The sequence below is a fragment of the Ctenopharyngodon idella genome, chromosome 8, assembly GCF_019924925.1.
Source record: "Ctenopharyngodon idella isolate HZGC_01 chromosome 8, HZGC01, whole genome shotgun sequence".
NCBI classification, from domain to species: domain Eukaryota; kingdom Metazoa; phylum Chordata; class Actinopteri; order Cypriniformes; family Xenocyprididae; genus Ctenopharyngodon; species Ctenopharyngodon idella.
The window spans coordinates 31,742,020-31,756,733 of NC_067227.1; the positions used below are offsets into that span (position 1 = coordinate 31,742,020).

General features: G+C 37.6%; 1 protein-coding gene across 1 annotated transcript in view; it reads right to left on the minus strand.

The window, feature by feature from the left end:
* Nucleotides 1-14,714, minus strand: part of dock5 (dedicator of cytokinesis 5) — a 75,050-nt gene that overhangs the window by 47,296 nt on the left and 13,040 nt on the right. Inside the window, 10 exon segments of the mRNA XM_051904448.1 lie at nt 41-166; nt 2,587-2,729; nt 2,935-3,007; nt 5,506-5,635; nt 8,601-8,682; nt 9,699-9,856; nt 12,001-12,136; nt 12,378-12,526; nt 12,677-12,773; nt 14,584-14,639. Of these exon segments, the coding sequence (XP_051760408.1) occupies nt 41-166; nt 2,587-2,729; nt 2,935-3,007; nt 5,506-5,635; nt 8,601-8,682; nt 9,699-9,856; nt 12,001-12,136; nt 12,378-12,526; nt 12,677-12,773; nt 14,584-14,639 (1,150 nt within the window).

Below are 14,714 nucleotides of genomic sequence, written 5' to 3' on the forward strand. Positions count from 1 at the left end.
AAGACGAAGATGTTTCAATCTGAAAGATGTGCAGACCAACCTGGCAGGATAATTTCAGGAAAGCCCATTTTCCTGACTATAGCTGTTGTGCGATCCACAAAATGAGGGTAATCTTTTTTAACCTGGAACACGTCTCCCGGGAGCAGCTTTAGGGTCACAAACAAACCTGAAAGCAAAAATATGCCGTTATAATGTCAGACGGGGAATGGATGGATGATGGAATGATGGATGGATGGATGGATGGATGGATGGATGATAGAATGATGGAATGATAGATTGGATGATGGATGGATGGATGGATGGATGATATAATGAATGGATGGATGATAGAATGAATGGATGGCAGATGGACTGATAGATTGGATGGATGGATGGATGGATGGATGGATGGATGGATGGATGGATGGATGGATGGATGGACGGAATGATAGAATGGATGGATGGATGGATGGAATGATAGATTGGATGGATGGATTGATGGATGGATGGATGGAATGATAGATTGGATGGATGGATGGATGGAATGATAGATTGGATGGATGGATGGATGGATGGAATGATAGATTGGATGGATGGATTGAATGATAGATTGGATGGATGGATTGAATGATAGATTGGATGGATGGATTGAATGATAGATTGGATGGATGGAATGATAGATTGGATGGATGGATGGATGGATGGATGGATGGAATGATTGGATGGAATGATTGGATGGATGGATGGATGGATGGATGGATGGATGGATGGATGGATGAAATGATGGAATGATAGATTGGATAGAATGAATGGATGGATGATGGAATGATGGATGGATGGATGGATGGATGGATGATAGAATGATAGATTGGATGATGGATGGATGGATGGATGATGATGGATGATAGAATGAATGGATAGATGATGGAATGATGGATGGATGGATGGATGGAATGATAGAATGGATGGATGGATGGATGGAAGGAATGATAGATTGGATGGATGGATGATGGAATGATGGATGGAATGATAGATTGGATGGATGGACGGATGGACGGATGGATGGATGGATGGATGGACAGATAGAATGATAGGATGGATGGATGGATGGATGGATGGATGGAATGATATAATAAATGGATGGATGATGGAATGATAGGTTGGATGATGGATGGATGGATGGATGGAAGGAATGATAGATTGGATGGATGGATGGATGGATGGATGGAATGATAGATTGGATGGATGGATGGATGATGGATGGATGGATGATGGATGGACAGATAGAATGATAGGATGGATGGATGGAATGACAGAATGAATGGATGGATGATGGAATGATAGGTTGGATGATGGATGGATGGATGCATGGACGGACGGAATGATAGAATGGATGGATGGATGGATGGATGGATGGATGGATGGATGGGCGGAATGATAGAATGGATGGATGGATGAATGGATGGATGGATGATAGAATGAATGGATGGATGATGGAATGATAGATTGGATGGATGGATGGATGGATGGAATGATAGATTGGATGGATGGATTGATGGATGGATGGATGGATGGATGGATGGATGGATGGATGGATGGATGGATGGAATGATAGATTGATGGATGGATGGATGGATGGATGGAATGATAGATTGGATGGATGGATGGATAGATGGATGGAATGATAGATTGGATGGATGGATGGATGGATGGATGGATGGATGGATGGAATGATGGATGGATGGATGGATGGATGGATGGATGGATGGATGGATGGATGGATGGATGGATAGATTGGATGGATGGATGGATGGATGGATGGATGGATGATAGAATGAATGGATGGATGATGGAATGATAGATTGGATGATGGATGGATGGATGGATGAGAATAAATAAAGAAAATCCTTCAATGAATTAAGTTTCAACTCAATATAAAACAACATTAGGAAGCTAAATATGTGTTTACATGCAAAACAGCAGATTATTTTGTTTAGAATAGATATTGCATCATTCTGACTATTATAAAAATTGGTCCAGAAAAACAGTTTTTCAATTGTCAATCCCAAAATTATTAGATTTGAGTGCTGATATGTGATGAAGCCAATAACATTTATAATAACAGAAACTGAGACGTACAGATGTATACTGAAATTAACAGCCAGGATATTTTACCAAAACGTTTTAAAATAGAAATTGTAATTTTTACCCTTTTTTTTTTTTTTTTTTACAATTAAAATATATGATTAGCATTACATGAAGTGCTCCTAAAATAAATATAAAGTGAATTTTTAGTATAAAATCAACTGTAACATTTGCACCAATGTTCATGCAGAACAGCTTTACCATTTTTTATTTAAAATCAATATTAAATAAATGAAAACACCAAGTTGACCCATGATACCATGTGACCAAAAAAATTCATCATATTCACCTCTCATTCTGTCTCTATGTAAAACAGTTGTGATCCTGTTTTCATTCTCTCAAACTTTCCAAACATTCGACTTTCATACAACAATCAAGAAACTTCCACAAGGTCACAATTGTCCCCAGAGCCATAAACACAAGACCAAAGATAAATTTTTTGGCTTATTGGTCTGGATTTACCCTGTCCTTTGTGGTTAACCTCTCGCGTTGCGATGACCTTGTTGAAGACGGCAGCGAGTGGCTCATTCTCGCCAATGACACGAGACGGGATGAGAGGAGACATGATTAGTTGCCTCTGACGGATGTACGTTTCCATGGCAATCCTAGGAAAAGAGAGTCCAAGAGTAGAAGGACAAAATTGAAGAAGAAAAAAAAAATCAAAATCTAGCCTACGGGTAACAGTGTATGATGGACTCTGCCCAAGATAAACAACAATGCATGAAGAAGAACAAAGAAAAAAAAACATAAAAAGAGAAACTACAATCATGCAAATGAAGGATATTCTAATCTCAAAAAGGACACACTCACTGTTGAAAAGGGATGAAATACTGCTTATCATCATCATCAATTTTCCCATGGGCAATATCTGTGATATCCATGACTGTAAACACAAAGAAACAGAAGGCTAGAGCTGATCCAAACCACAGATACATTACATTTAATTATTACATTCTGTATTGTTCACATTCACTTAGAGAGAGAAAATAACTCGCATTTTCTAAGTATTGGTTTTGAGATGTATTCGGAGGTCAAATATGTGCCGCAAACTGTTCATTTGATCCTCCTGAATGTGTTTCAATGTTGATAAGAGATTCATTTTGAGTCTATAGATTTGGAAGCTTAAATGTCAAATGATCAGACTCTAAATCATCTTCAAAATCAGATTATTAAATCTAAGAAAAACATTGTGATGGATGGATGGATGGATGGATGGAATGATAGATTAGAATGATGGATGGATGGATGGATGGATGGATAAACGGATGGATGAAATGATTGGATGATGGATGGATGGAATGATAGACTGGATGATGGATGGATGGATGGATGGATGAAATGATAGATTAGAATGATGGATGGATGAATGTATGGATGGATGGATGGAATGATAGATTGGAATGATGATGGATGAATGGATGGATGGATAGACGGATGAAAAAATAGATTAGAATGATGGATGGATGGATGGATGGATGGATGGATGGATGGATGGATGGATGGATGGAATGATAGATTGGATGATGGATGAATGGATGGATGGATGGATGGATGGATGGATGGAATGATAGATTAGAATGATGGATGGATGAATGTATGGATGGATGGATGGATGGATGGATGGATGGATGGAATGATAGATTGGAATGATGATGGATGGATGGATGGATGAATGGATGGATGGATGGACGGATGAAAAAATAGATTAGAATGATGGATGGATGGATGGATGATTGGATGGATGGATGGAATGATAGATTGGATGATGGATGGATGGAATGATAGATTGGATGGATGGATGGATGATGGAATGATAGATTGGATGGATGGATGGATGGATGGATGGATGGATGGATGATGGAATGATAGATTGGAATGATGGATGGATGGAATGATAGATTGGAATGATGGATGGATGGATAGATGGAATGATAGATTGGAACGATGGATGGATGGAATGATAGATTGGATGGATGGATGGATGGATGGATGGATGGTAGATTGGATGGATGGATGGATGGATGGATGGAATGATAGATTGGATGGATGGATGGATGGATGGATGGATGGATGGATGGAATGATAGATTGGATGGATGGAATGATAGATTGGATGGATGGATGGATGGATGGATGGATGGATGGAATGATAGATTAGATGGATGGAATGATAGATTGGATGGATGGATGGATGGATGGATGGATGGATGGAATGATAGATTGGAACGATGGATGGATGGATGGATGGATTCATTTTCAATGAATAATTATAATCTTCAAAATAAGATTATTAAATCTAAGAAAAACATCATTATTCTGTGATCATGCTGCCTACCAATAACTGCTTTTCCTGAAAATCACACGTCTTTTAGCTCTCTAATTGTGAACTTACAACCATGAAAAATGGACAGACATGTTCACAACAAGGTAAATCAGGTGTTGTCTGCGCTCAGGTTTGAGAGGATGAATGTTATAATCATGTCGTTGAGCTTACAGTAAAAATTGCTTCAATTTTCTTCTTGAAAAATACATTTCAGGCATTCAACCTGATGTTTTTATGTCTACAGTATCTCAGCTGCAAAATAAAAAAGATCAAAACACTTGACACAACGTCCTTTTGAAACAAAAAGAAACTATTTTCAGCAAATGTGGGTCGCCTTTAGGTTTACATCTATTCACAATGTAATCATTTCATATAGCATTACTGAGTTATATATTATTGAGTTAGACCAACAAGGAAAGATAATAATAGTAACGTCAAGTCTACTTGCACAAGTGAAAACTTTTAACTGAAATATGATAACAGGAGAAAGAAACTCACTGTTGAAAAGCAAGAGAACACTATAAGCAGCGAGATGTGAAACATCATGCACGCTTGACTGGGGAAAAGTCATTCTTTTCAACAGCAAATCGGCAATATGGATAAATAATGTATTTTGCTCAGTTACTTGACATATTACAAGGCAGTGCTGACAAGCAAAAGAGTAGAAGTGTGTAGAAACACTGACTGATTCTCTTGATGCAATTAAACCCTTGTTCACACACACATGACATGTGTAGGTTAAGATCTATTACCACAAAAACGAAGTTGAAGATCATGAACAATCGATATTTTTGCAATTCTGTTCCAGGATGCTAGTGGCACAGAAGTTACTTCACCCTATATGGAGATATATGCGGAGAGTTCTGTGTTCATTTTAACGGGAACACTTTACAATAAGGTTTGTTACACCCCAGTACATCATCATGTAAATGTTTTGTGCGTGTCTGTTTGCATGTCCACTTTGTTTCCGCTCTCTGAAGTGTGAAATGAAGAGAAGATCTAGGAAACCTCTGGATCTTCTACAGCTATACCATCTATGAATAATAAAGAGTCTAAAACCTGCTACTCCAAACGGCCTCCTCAGCCCTCCTGTGTGTTTCTTTCCGTCCTTTAGCTCCATGCAGCCCACACGGATGATCTGACACACCAGGAAGAGTCGCTGTCTGATGAGGTCACTGCTGCTCAGGTCCTGGAAACAGGGATGTCACAGAAGAAGAACAGCGGGAAACACTTAAAATTATTCAAAATGGTCCAATGCTTTGAGATTTGCCGTTCAAACATTTGGGGTCAGAACGTTTGTTTGTTTACTTATTTGTTTGTGACAGTTAAGACTTTATTCCAAAAATATATATTCAATTAAATGCTGTTCTTTTGAACATTCTATTCATTCTATTGACTGTTTTCACTAAGAAGTGTTTCTTGAGCAACAGATCAAGATATCAGAATGATTTCTGAAGGATCATGTGACAGTTTCCTTCCAAAGTTGCGAATTTAACTTGTGCGCTAAATTTGAAAATCGCATAAAACATTTGCGAATAAAGCAGTGAGTCGAAGAGAACAAACTCGTCACTTCCTGATATAAACTGCTGCTAAATATCAATAAGAAAACTGAAGTTGCTGCAATAGGAGAAGCCACTTTATGTAATAATTTTCTTACAGCCTATAATAAATTACAACCCGAATTCCGTCCCCGGAAATGTTGGGACGTTTTTTAAATTTGAATACAATTTTTTTTTAAAACTAAAAGACTTTCAAATCACATTAGCCAATATTTTATTCACAATAGAACATAGATAACATAACAAATGTTTAAACTGAGAAATTTAACAATTTTATGCACAAAATGAGCTCATTTCAAATTTAATGAATGCTACAGGCCTCAAAATAGTTGGGACGGGGGCATGTTTACCATGATGTAGCATCTCCTCTTCTTTTCAAAACAGTTTGAAGACGTCTGGGCATCGAGGTTATGAGCTTCTGGAGTTTTGGTGTTGGAATTTGGTCCTATTCTTGCCTAATATGGGTTTCCAGCTGCTGAAGAGTTCGTGGTCGTCTTTGACGTATTTTTCGTTTAATGATGCGCCAAATGTTCTCTATAGGTGAAAGATCTGGACTGCAGGCAGGCCAATTCAGCACCCGGATTCTTCTACGACAAAGCCATGCTGTTGTAATAGCTGCAGTATGTGGTTTTGCATTGTCCTGCTGAAATACACAAGGCCTTTCCTGAAATAGACGTCGTCTGGAGGGGAGCATATGTTGCTCTAAAACCTTTATATACCTTTCAGCATTCATAGTGCCTTCCAAAACATGCAAGCTGCCTGTACCGTATGCACTTATGCACCCCCATACCATCAGAGATGCTGGCTTTTGAACTGAACGCTGATAATACGCTGGAAGGTCTCCCTCCTCTTTAGCCCAGAGGACCAACATCCGTGATTTCCAACAAGAATGTCAAATTTGGATTCGTCTGACCATAGAACACTTTTCCACTTTGAAACAGTCCATTTTAAATGAGCCTTGGCCCACAGGACACGACGGCGCTTCTGGACCATGTTCACATATGGCTTCCTTTTTGCATGATAGAGCTTTAGTTGGCATCTGCAGATGGCACGGCGGATTGTGTTTACAGACAGTGGTTTCTAGAAGTATTCCTGGGCCCATTTAGTAATGTCATTGACACAATCATGCCAATGAGTGATGCAGTGTCATCTGAGGGCCCGAAGACCACGGGCATCCAATACAGGTCTTCGGCCTTGACCCTTACGCACAGAGATTTCTCCAGTTTCTCTGCATCTTTTGGTGATGTAATGCACAGTAGATGATGAGATTTGCAAAGCCTTTGCAATTTGATGTTGAGGAACATTGGTTTTAAAGTATTCCACAACCTTTTTACGCACTCTTTCACAGCTCTGCCCATCTTCACTTCTGAGAGACTCTGCCTCTCTAAGACATCCCTTTTTTTTATAGCTAAACATGTTACAGACCTGATATCAATTAACTTAATTAGTTGCTAGATGTTCTCCCAGCTGAATCTTTTCAAAATGTCTTGCTTTTTCAGCCATTTGTTGCCCCTGTGCCAACTTTTTTGAGACCTGTATCAGGTATCAAATTTGAAATGAGCACATTTAGTGGATAAAAGTATAACATTTCTCAGTTTAAACATTTGTTATGTTATCTATGTTCTATTGTGAATAAAATGTTGGCTCATGTGATTTGAAAGTCTTAGTTTTCATTTTTTTCACATTTAAAAAACGTCCCAACATTTCCGGAATTCGGGTTGTACTTGAGCCTCAGAGCATGCAGTTCAGTCATCTTATCATGGTTTCAGAGACAGATGTCAGCTGTTTGGGAACGCAGTCGTGTAAGACAGTTCTGAGAGGTCATAATTATACCGAACCACTTTGATGACAGACTTTGCTCAGGCATTTCAGAACAACCAAAACAGCATTTCAGATACTGTGCAATGAGGTTGGTCCACTGGTTGGTCCAGTTATGCTGTTGAGGTGAAAAATCGAGTCCCCCCAGTAATCGGGTCTCCTTTAAGACCCTGAGTGATCCCATTGGTTCAACTGACTTTTTCCTGCATCACGTTATGATTTATATTTTTTAATGCATTACAATGACCATTAATGTCTTTTAAATTACATGGTTCATATACTAGTATATTACTGAAGCTATAGGTTGTGAAATCAAGCATTTCTCGTTCTTACTGTTTTTTAATTAGCTTACGTCCTAGCATAGCATACATCTACCCGATTAGTCTGCTAGCTTAGCTTTTTGCTTCCAATATCTGTTTCCAGTTTGTTTTGTTATGCAATGCGTAGGCATTCATTTTATATTTCAAGCATGTTGTTTGTTCACTTAATGTAATAAACATCATACAATAGTGAAATAGGTTATAATTAGTCAAGACATCACGATAACAACTTTTGATTGGCATTACCACTTGGGTACTAAAGGAGACCCGATTCCTGGGGGGGACTCGATTTCTCATGACACCGTCCCATGCGTTTCCATCATAGTTTAAGCACATGTTTTCTTATCTGGGGAGCAGAAGTGACTTCTTTCAAAAAAAAAAAAAAGAAAAAGAAAAATCTTACTGACCTCAAACTTTTGAGCGGTAGTCAAAAACCTGTTCTTTTAATCTTTGTTACCGTGAAAAGTGCAGGAAGGTTGTTGAGTTTTTCAATCTCTTTCGGCATGCCTGTGCTGTCCCACCGCACCAGGAAGTTTTCACTGATAGGACAAGACAAAATGTGTCACGAAAACATTTACTAACCAAACTAGGTCCGTGAACAAAAGGTTGCCTTTATATGACAAGATTAAAGGGGTCAAATTGAACATTTCTATCACTTTGTTGAGGTCCACTTATAATGCTAAATGTCAATTTAATATTCATGACCATTTTTCAAAAATCAAAAAAAAAAAAAAAAAATGCTTTCAGAATGGGCCACTTTTTTTTTTTTTTAAGTTTGGCTTTAATAAACAGTTTGAATGGACTTGAGTTCTTGTCCAGTATGTTTTAGGGTCTAGTTCTCACTTTTAACTAGTTGCTTATTATCATGCATATTACTAGTATATTGGTTGTTTATTAGCACTTATAAAGCACATATTAATGCCTTATTCTGCATGATCATATTCTACATCCCTTAATCCTACCCAAAACCTAAACGTAAACACTACAAAAACTACCTATTAATATAAGCAGTAAATTAGGTGTTAATTGAGGCAAAAGGTATTGTTAATAGTGAATATGCATTCACTATACTGAAGTGTTACCGTTTTCATAATTCAATATACCCTTTTAATTCAAAATGTCAAGGAAAATTTGATGATTCATGATACAAGCTCTTACATATAAAGACTATAACACAGAAAAGAAAATATAGAACTGAAAGCAAAGAACCACATTGACCTAGGTGTTTTACATAATTTTTGAAAAACTATTTTGTTGACTTGTAAAGAACAGAGGAGTTTTCAGTCTCTCTTACATAAATCAACTCAAAATAAAATAACATGCTGAAATAAAATAACATTCATTGTCCAGTTCGTGCCATAATATTTTTCACCTCAGAAGCACACTAGCTGCTCGTTGTGGAATATACTGGTGTACTTCAGCTTTTAAAGAAGTAAAACTTAGCCAAGCATTTACATATTTCAAACAGGAGTCCATACGCAGCAGACATGCTACACTTTTGCCCTTCTGCTTTTTAAAAAAACAACACATAGAACAAAAGGAAGAGCAGACTCACCTAATAAATTCAGACTTGTCTGGATCATATAATGACATGAAGAGTTCTGCGTCCTCGCCGATGTTGCATACAAAGTTTTTGAGATTCATTAGGAGGCTGTACGTATGCACGCCGCTGAAGAGGGCCTGACGCCGCTTCTCCAGGTTCTGAAGCCGCATCTACCGGCAAAGAACAGAGAAAATTCAGGAATGGAGACAGAAGTAGTGGACAGTATGACTGAAGTTATGTAACAACAGCAGAGTATGGCGCTAGCAATGCCAAGGTCGTTGGTTTGATTCCCAGGGAATGCAGGAGCTGATTAAAATGTATACTTGAACGCAATGGATAAAAGCATCTGTCAAATGCATAAATTGTAAAATTTGACAATTTAAATGTAACCTTCAAAGACGCTTGAGAGGAAACTGCAAAAAATGCTTTTCTTACTTTGAATTTTTGTCTTGTTTCTAGTCCAAATATCTAAAAATTCCTATATCAAGAAGCATTTTCTAGACAAGCAAAAATTATTGTCTTGTTTTTAGAAAAAATAAGTCAAAATTAAGTGAGTTTTTGCTTAAAACAAGCAAAATACACTCCATAAAAACTTTTTAAAAAAATATTGTTTTCCACTGAAACAGTAATATACCGTAAAACAATGCATTCAGGGTAATATTATTTGTCATTTTCGAGAAAGTAACCTATAGGCTACTTTCTCAAAAACGACAAATATTACCCAGAATGCATTGTTTTTATAGTATATTACTGTTTCAATGGAAAATGGTATTTTACCGTGTCAATTGTTCTTTTTCTTTTACAGTTTTTTTTTAGAGTGTACAACTCACTTAATTTTGACTTATTTTTTTTCTGAAAACAAGACAATTTTTTAAGTAAGAAAAGCATTTTTTGCAGTGTTTTAACATTTTCATGCAAATAATGATATTAAAAAGATTTTAAGACCAACAAACCAAAGATTAAAAATATATATATATAAATAATAATTAATATTTAAAAAGCAAGGTTTTATCACCAAACCAATATGTTTATGATTAGTTGTTTTAACCAGCTGACAAATTTTTCCAGATTTTTTTTATTTTTATATATATATATATATATATATATATATATATATATATATATATATATTATATATGTGTACGGTTGCAAGAAAAAGTATGTGAAAAGTATCACTTGCAGAATCTGTGAAAATGTGAATAAAATGAGATCATACAAAATGCATGTTATTTTTTATTTAGTACTGTCCTGAGTAAGATATTTTACATAAAATTTTACAATTGAGTGACTCAAACACAATTATTAAAAAAAGTTCAAAGGAAATACGATACATTAAGAGCCAGGGGGTGAAAACTTTTGAACAGGATGAAGGATCTTTTTTTTTTTTATTTAGTACTGCCCATCGGGAGCAACAGAAGATACTTGCATGTTTCCTGGAAGACAAATGAAGTACAATTTACCTTGATCTTCGAATTCATAAAGTTTTCATCCCCCTGGCTCTTAATGCATCGTGTTTCCTTCTGGAGCATCAGTGAATGTTTAAAACGTTTTTAATAGTTGTGCTTGAGTCCCTCATTTGTCCTCAGTATGAAATGATGGATCTCAAAATCATACAGTCACTGCTGCAAAGGGTTCAAATATGTAAAAGATGCTGGAAAACTGAAGAATCTGCAGAATTTTTCTGAAGAACAGAGCTCAGTTTAACTGCTCAGAACAAACAAGAGACTCATGAACAACCATCACAAAACATAAAAAAAAAACAGTCATTAATCATCCAGGTAACCACACAGTATTAAGAATCAAGGGTTCATAAACTTTTGAATTGGGTCATATTTATAAATTCAGCTATTTTTTTGTCTTATGGACTTTATGTAAACATTGTTTATGTAAAATATCTTACTCAGGACAGTACTAAATAAAAAAAATGCATGCACATATATTATATGCTTCAAAAAGGATTAATAAAAACCTACTTGTGCAATAAAAGGTTAACAGATATTTAGCCTATTTATTTGTCAAAACAGCAGAATAACCAACCAGTGTATCAGTTTTTTCTTTAGCAGTCCATTTGTATCTTTCCTAATTTGATTCAGTCAGCTATTCCTGTGAATTTACATTGCAATTCAAACCATGCATAATACAATTAACAGCCAACTATTTTAAGTAGCCTACTCATCAAATCCAATTTGGCAATAGTCATGTGCTAATTCTGGACCCAGGGTTCAACATGCAACTAGAAAGAAAATATTTTCCTAGTACCAGCATATATATTATAGCAATTTGATAATAAACAGAGCAAAAACAAGTGTTTTACCTTCTCCTCCTGTATCCTCTCATCAATACTGAGGGATGCTGACTCATGAGCCCTGAACAGACTGACAGTGCTGGTGCATTCGGGGTCTAATGTGTTTCCGGCTTCATCACGCACCACTAAATCAAGACCCAGAATCCTGTGCAACAGCCGCAGTCATATTTTACCACACAAAAGTACTGACACATCCTAACTGTATTATCATCAATTATAAACAGTTGTACTAAAGCATTCCATCAACTTAACTTGGTTCATAATTCAATATTTATGCTTGAGGATATCAGCAAATCACATATTCAGACATTCAAGCTCCTCAAATGAAAAGTTATCAAAAGATCTGTTTGGTGAAACGACATGAGGTTCGGGAAGCTATATCGCACCTGTTCCCATAGTCGATTTTCGCTGTGACTTTCTTCCTCAGCTCCACAAGGTCGTCGTTGGGAAGCGTGCCGGACACAATCTGCGAGCGGTACTCGATCAGACTGTAGGCCATCTGCTGAACGTTCCGGAACAGCGTGGTCTTGTTGCTCTGGTATGCAGACAAACAGGTGATTAAAAATGATATCACAGCTTACAAAACACTATGGATGGGATTTGTCTTTGTTGAACAAACACATCGTGGGAAGCTCTGTGTTGAGCTGAAACGGACGATGAGTTCAACTCAAATAGGTTCACGTACCACGTAAAGCTTGTGCCATATTTGTGTCCATTCTCGTAGAGTGGTGCCAATTTCATGGACCAAGGGCAAATCTGTAGGTACGACAGTCTCTTGTTTCCTGTACATCAACAGAAGGTTAGTAGAAAAACGTGATTCAGTCAGGTTCTCAGAGAATCAAATAAAATTTCTTTTGCAGTTATATAAACCTGAGAGACCATGGGCCCTATTTTAACGATCTATACACACCGATCAGGCATAACATTATGACCACCTTCCTAATATTGTGTTGGTCCCCCTTTTGCTGCCAAAACAGACCTGACCCGTCGAGGCAATTTACTCCACAAGACCCCTGAAGGTGTGCTGTGGTATCTGGCACCAAGATGTTAGCAGCAGATCCTTTAAGTCCTGTAAGTTGCGAGGTGGAGCCTCCATGGATCGGACTTGTTTGTTCAGCACATCCCACAGATGCTCGATTGGATTGAGATCTGGGGAATTTGGAGGCCAAGTCAACACATCAAACTCGTTGTTGTGCTCCTCAAACCATTCCTGAACCATTTTTGCTTTGTTTCAGGGCGCATTTTTCTGCTGAAAGAGGCCACAGCCACCAGGGAATACCGTTTCCATGAAAGGCTGTACATGGTCTGCAACAATGCTTAGGTAGGTGGTACGTGTCAAAGTAACATCCACATGGATGGCAGGACCCAAGGTTTCCCAGCAGAACATTGCCCAAAACATCACACTGCCTCCGCCTGCTTGCCTTCTTCCCATAGTGCATCCTGGTACCATGTGTTCCCCAGGTAAGCGACGCACACGCACCCGGCCATCCACGTGATGTAAAAGAAAACGTGATTTATCAGACCAGGCCACCTTCTTCCATTGCTCCGTGGTCCAGTTCTGATGTTCACGTGCCCACTGTTGGCACTTTCGGCGGTGGTCAGGGGTCAGCATGGTCACCCTGACTGGTCTGCAGCTATGCAGCCCCATACGCAACAAACTGCGATGCACTGTGTATTCTGACACTTTTCTATCAGAACCAGCATTAACTTCTTGAGCAATTTGAGCTACAGTAGCTCATCTGTTGGATCGGACCACACGGGCCAGCCTTCGCTCCCCACGTGCATCAATGAGCCTTGGCCGCCCATGATCCTGTCGCCGGTTCACCACTGTTCCTTCCTTGGACCACTTTTGATAGATACTGACCACTGCAGAGTGTTATTCCTGATCGGTGTGTGTGTATATATATATATATATATATATACACATATATATATATACACACACACATATATATAGCACTGTGCAAAAGTCTTTTAGCAATGTTTTAATAACTATCCATATTTATTTTTCAGTCTCTTTATTACGATACAAACAGAAAATACAGGAAATATGTACACAAAATGTAAAAAAAAATCTGAAAAAAATTGTTTCTTTAAGCAAAAATCAGTATTTAGTGTGACCTCCTGGACTTCTTCCATTTTCTCAAAGAAGAAACTCTGAGAAACTTATCATATTTATATATATACGTATATGACTAAACATGTTGAGAATTGAGAAAAAAATAAACACTTACTTAGAAGATTGTTCAATTTGGTCCAAAACAGTCAGCAATTGTGTCAGCAATGACCATGTTGTGTAACTTTGGCATGCTGGGAGATTCAGACTATTTTTCTTGCCAAATGTGTTGCTATGACACATTCCAGAGCATTTTAACCCATATTTATGAATCATGCATTATTTAACTGCTTTGAACAAGTGTTACAATTGTCCAACAGTGGGTCTCTGAGAGCAAACGAGAAAACCACAAGCCTGCGGTAGATGACTGGAACTGTAGACTTTTCTGACAGCGCATGGTTAATTAAGTGATAAGTGATAGACATTTTGTCATTAATGAATTATAAAGCACAATTAACATATGATCTGCCTCTTACCCCGTTCCCTCAACTTTGGCTTCTTTCAGATGAATATAGTTGGCAGGGAAAATGCCCTTTGAAATAAGACAAAGAAGCATTTGTGAGAACCCACGCAATTCATTCCGCCTGCTGCAGAATGTCAGGTAATG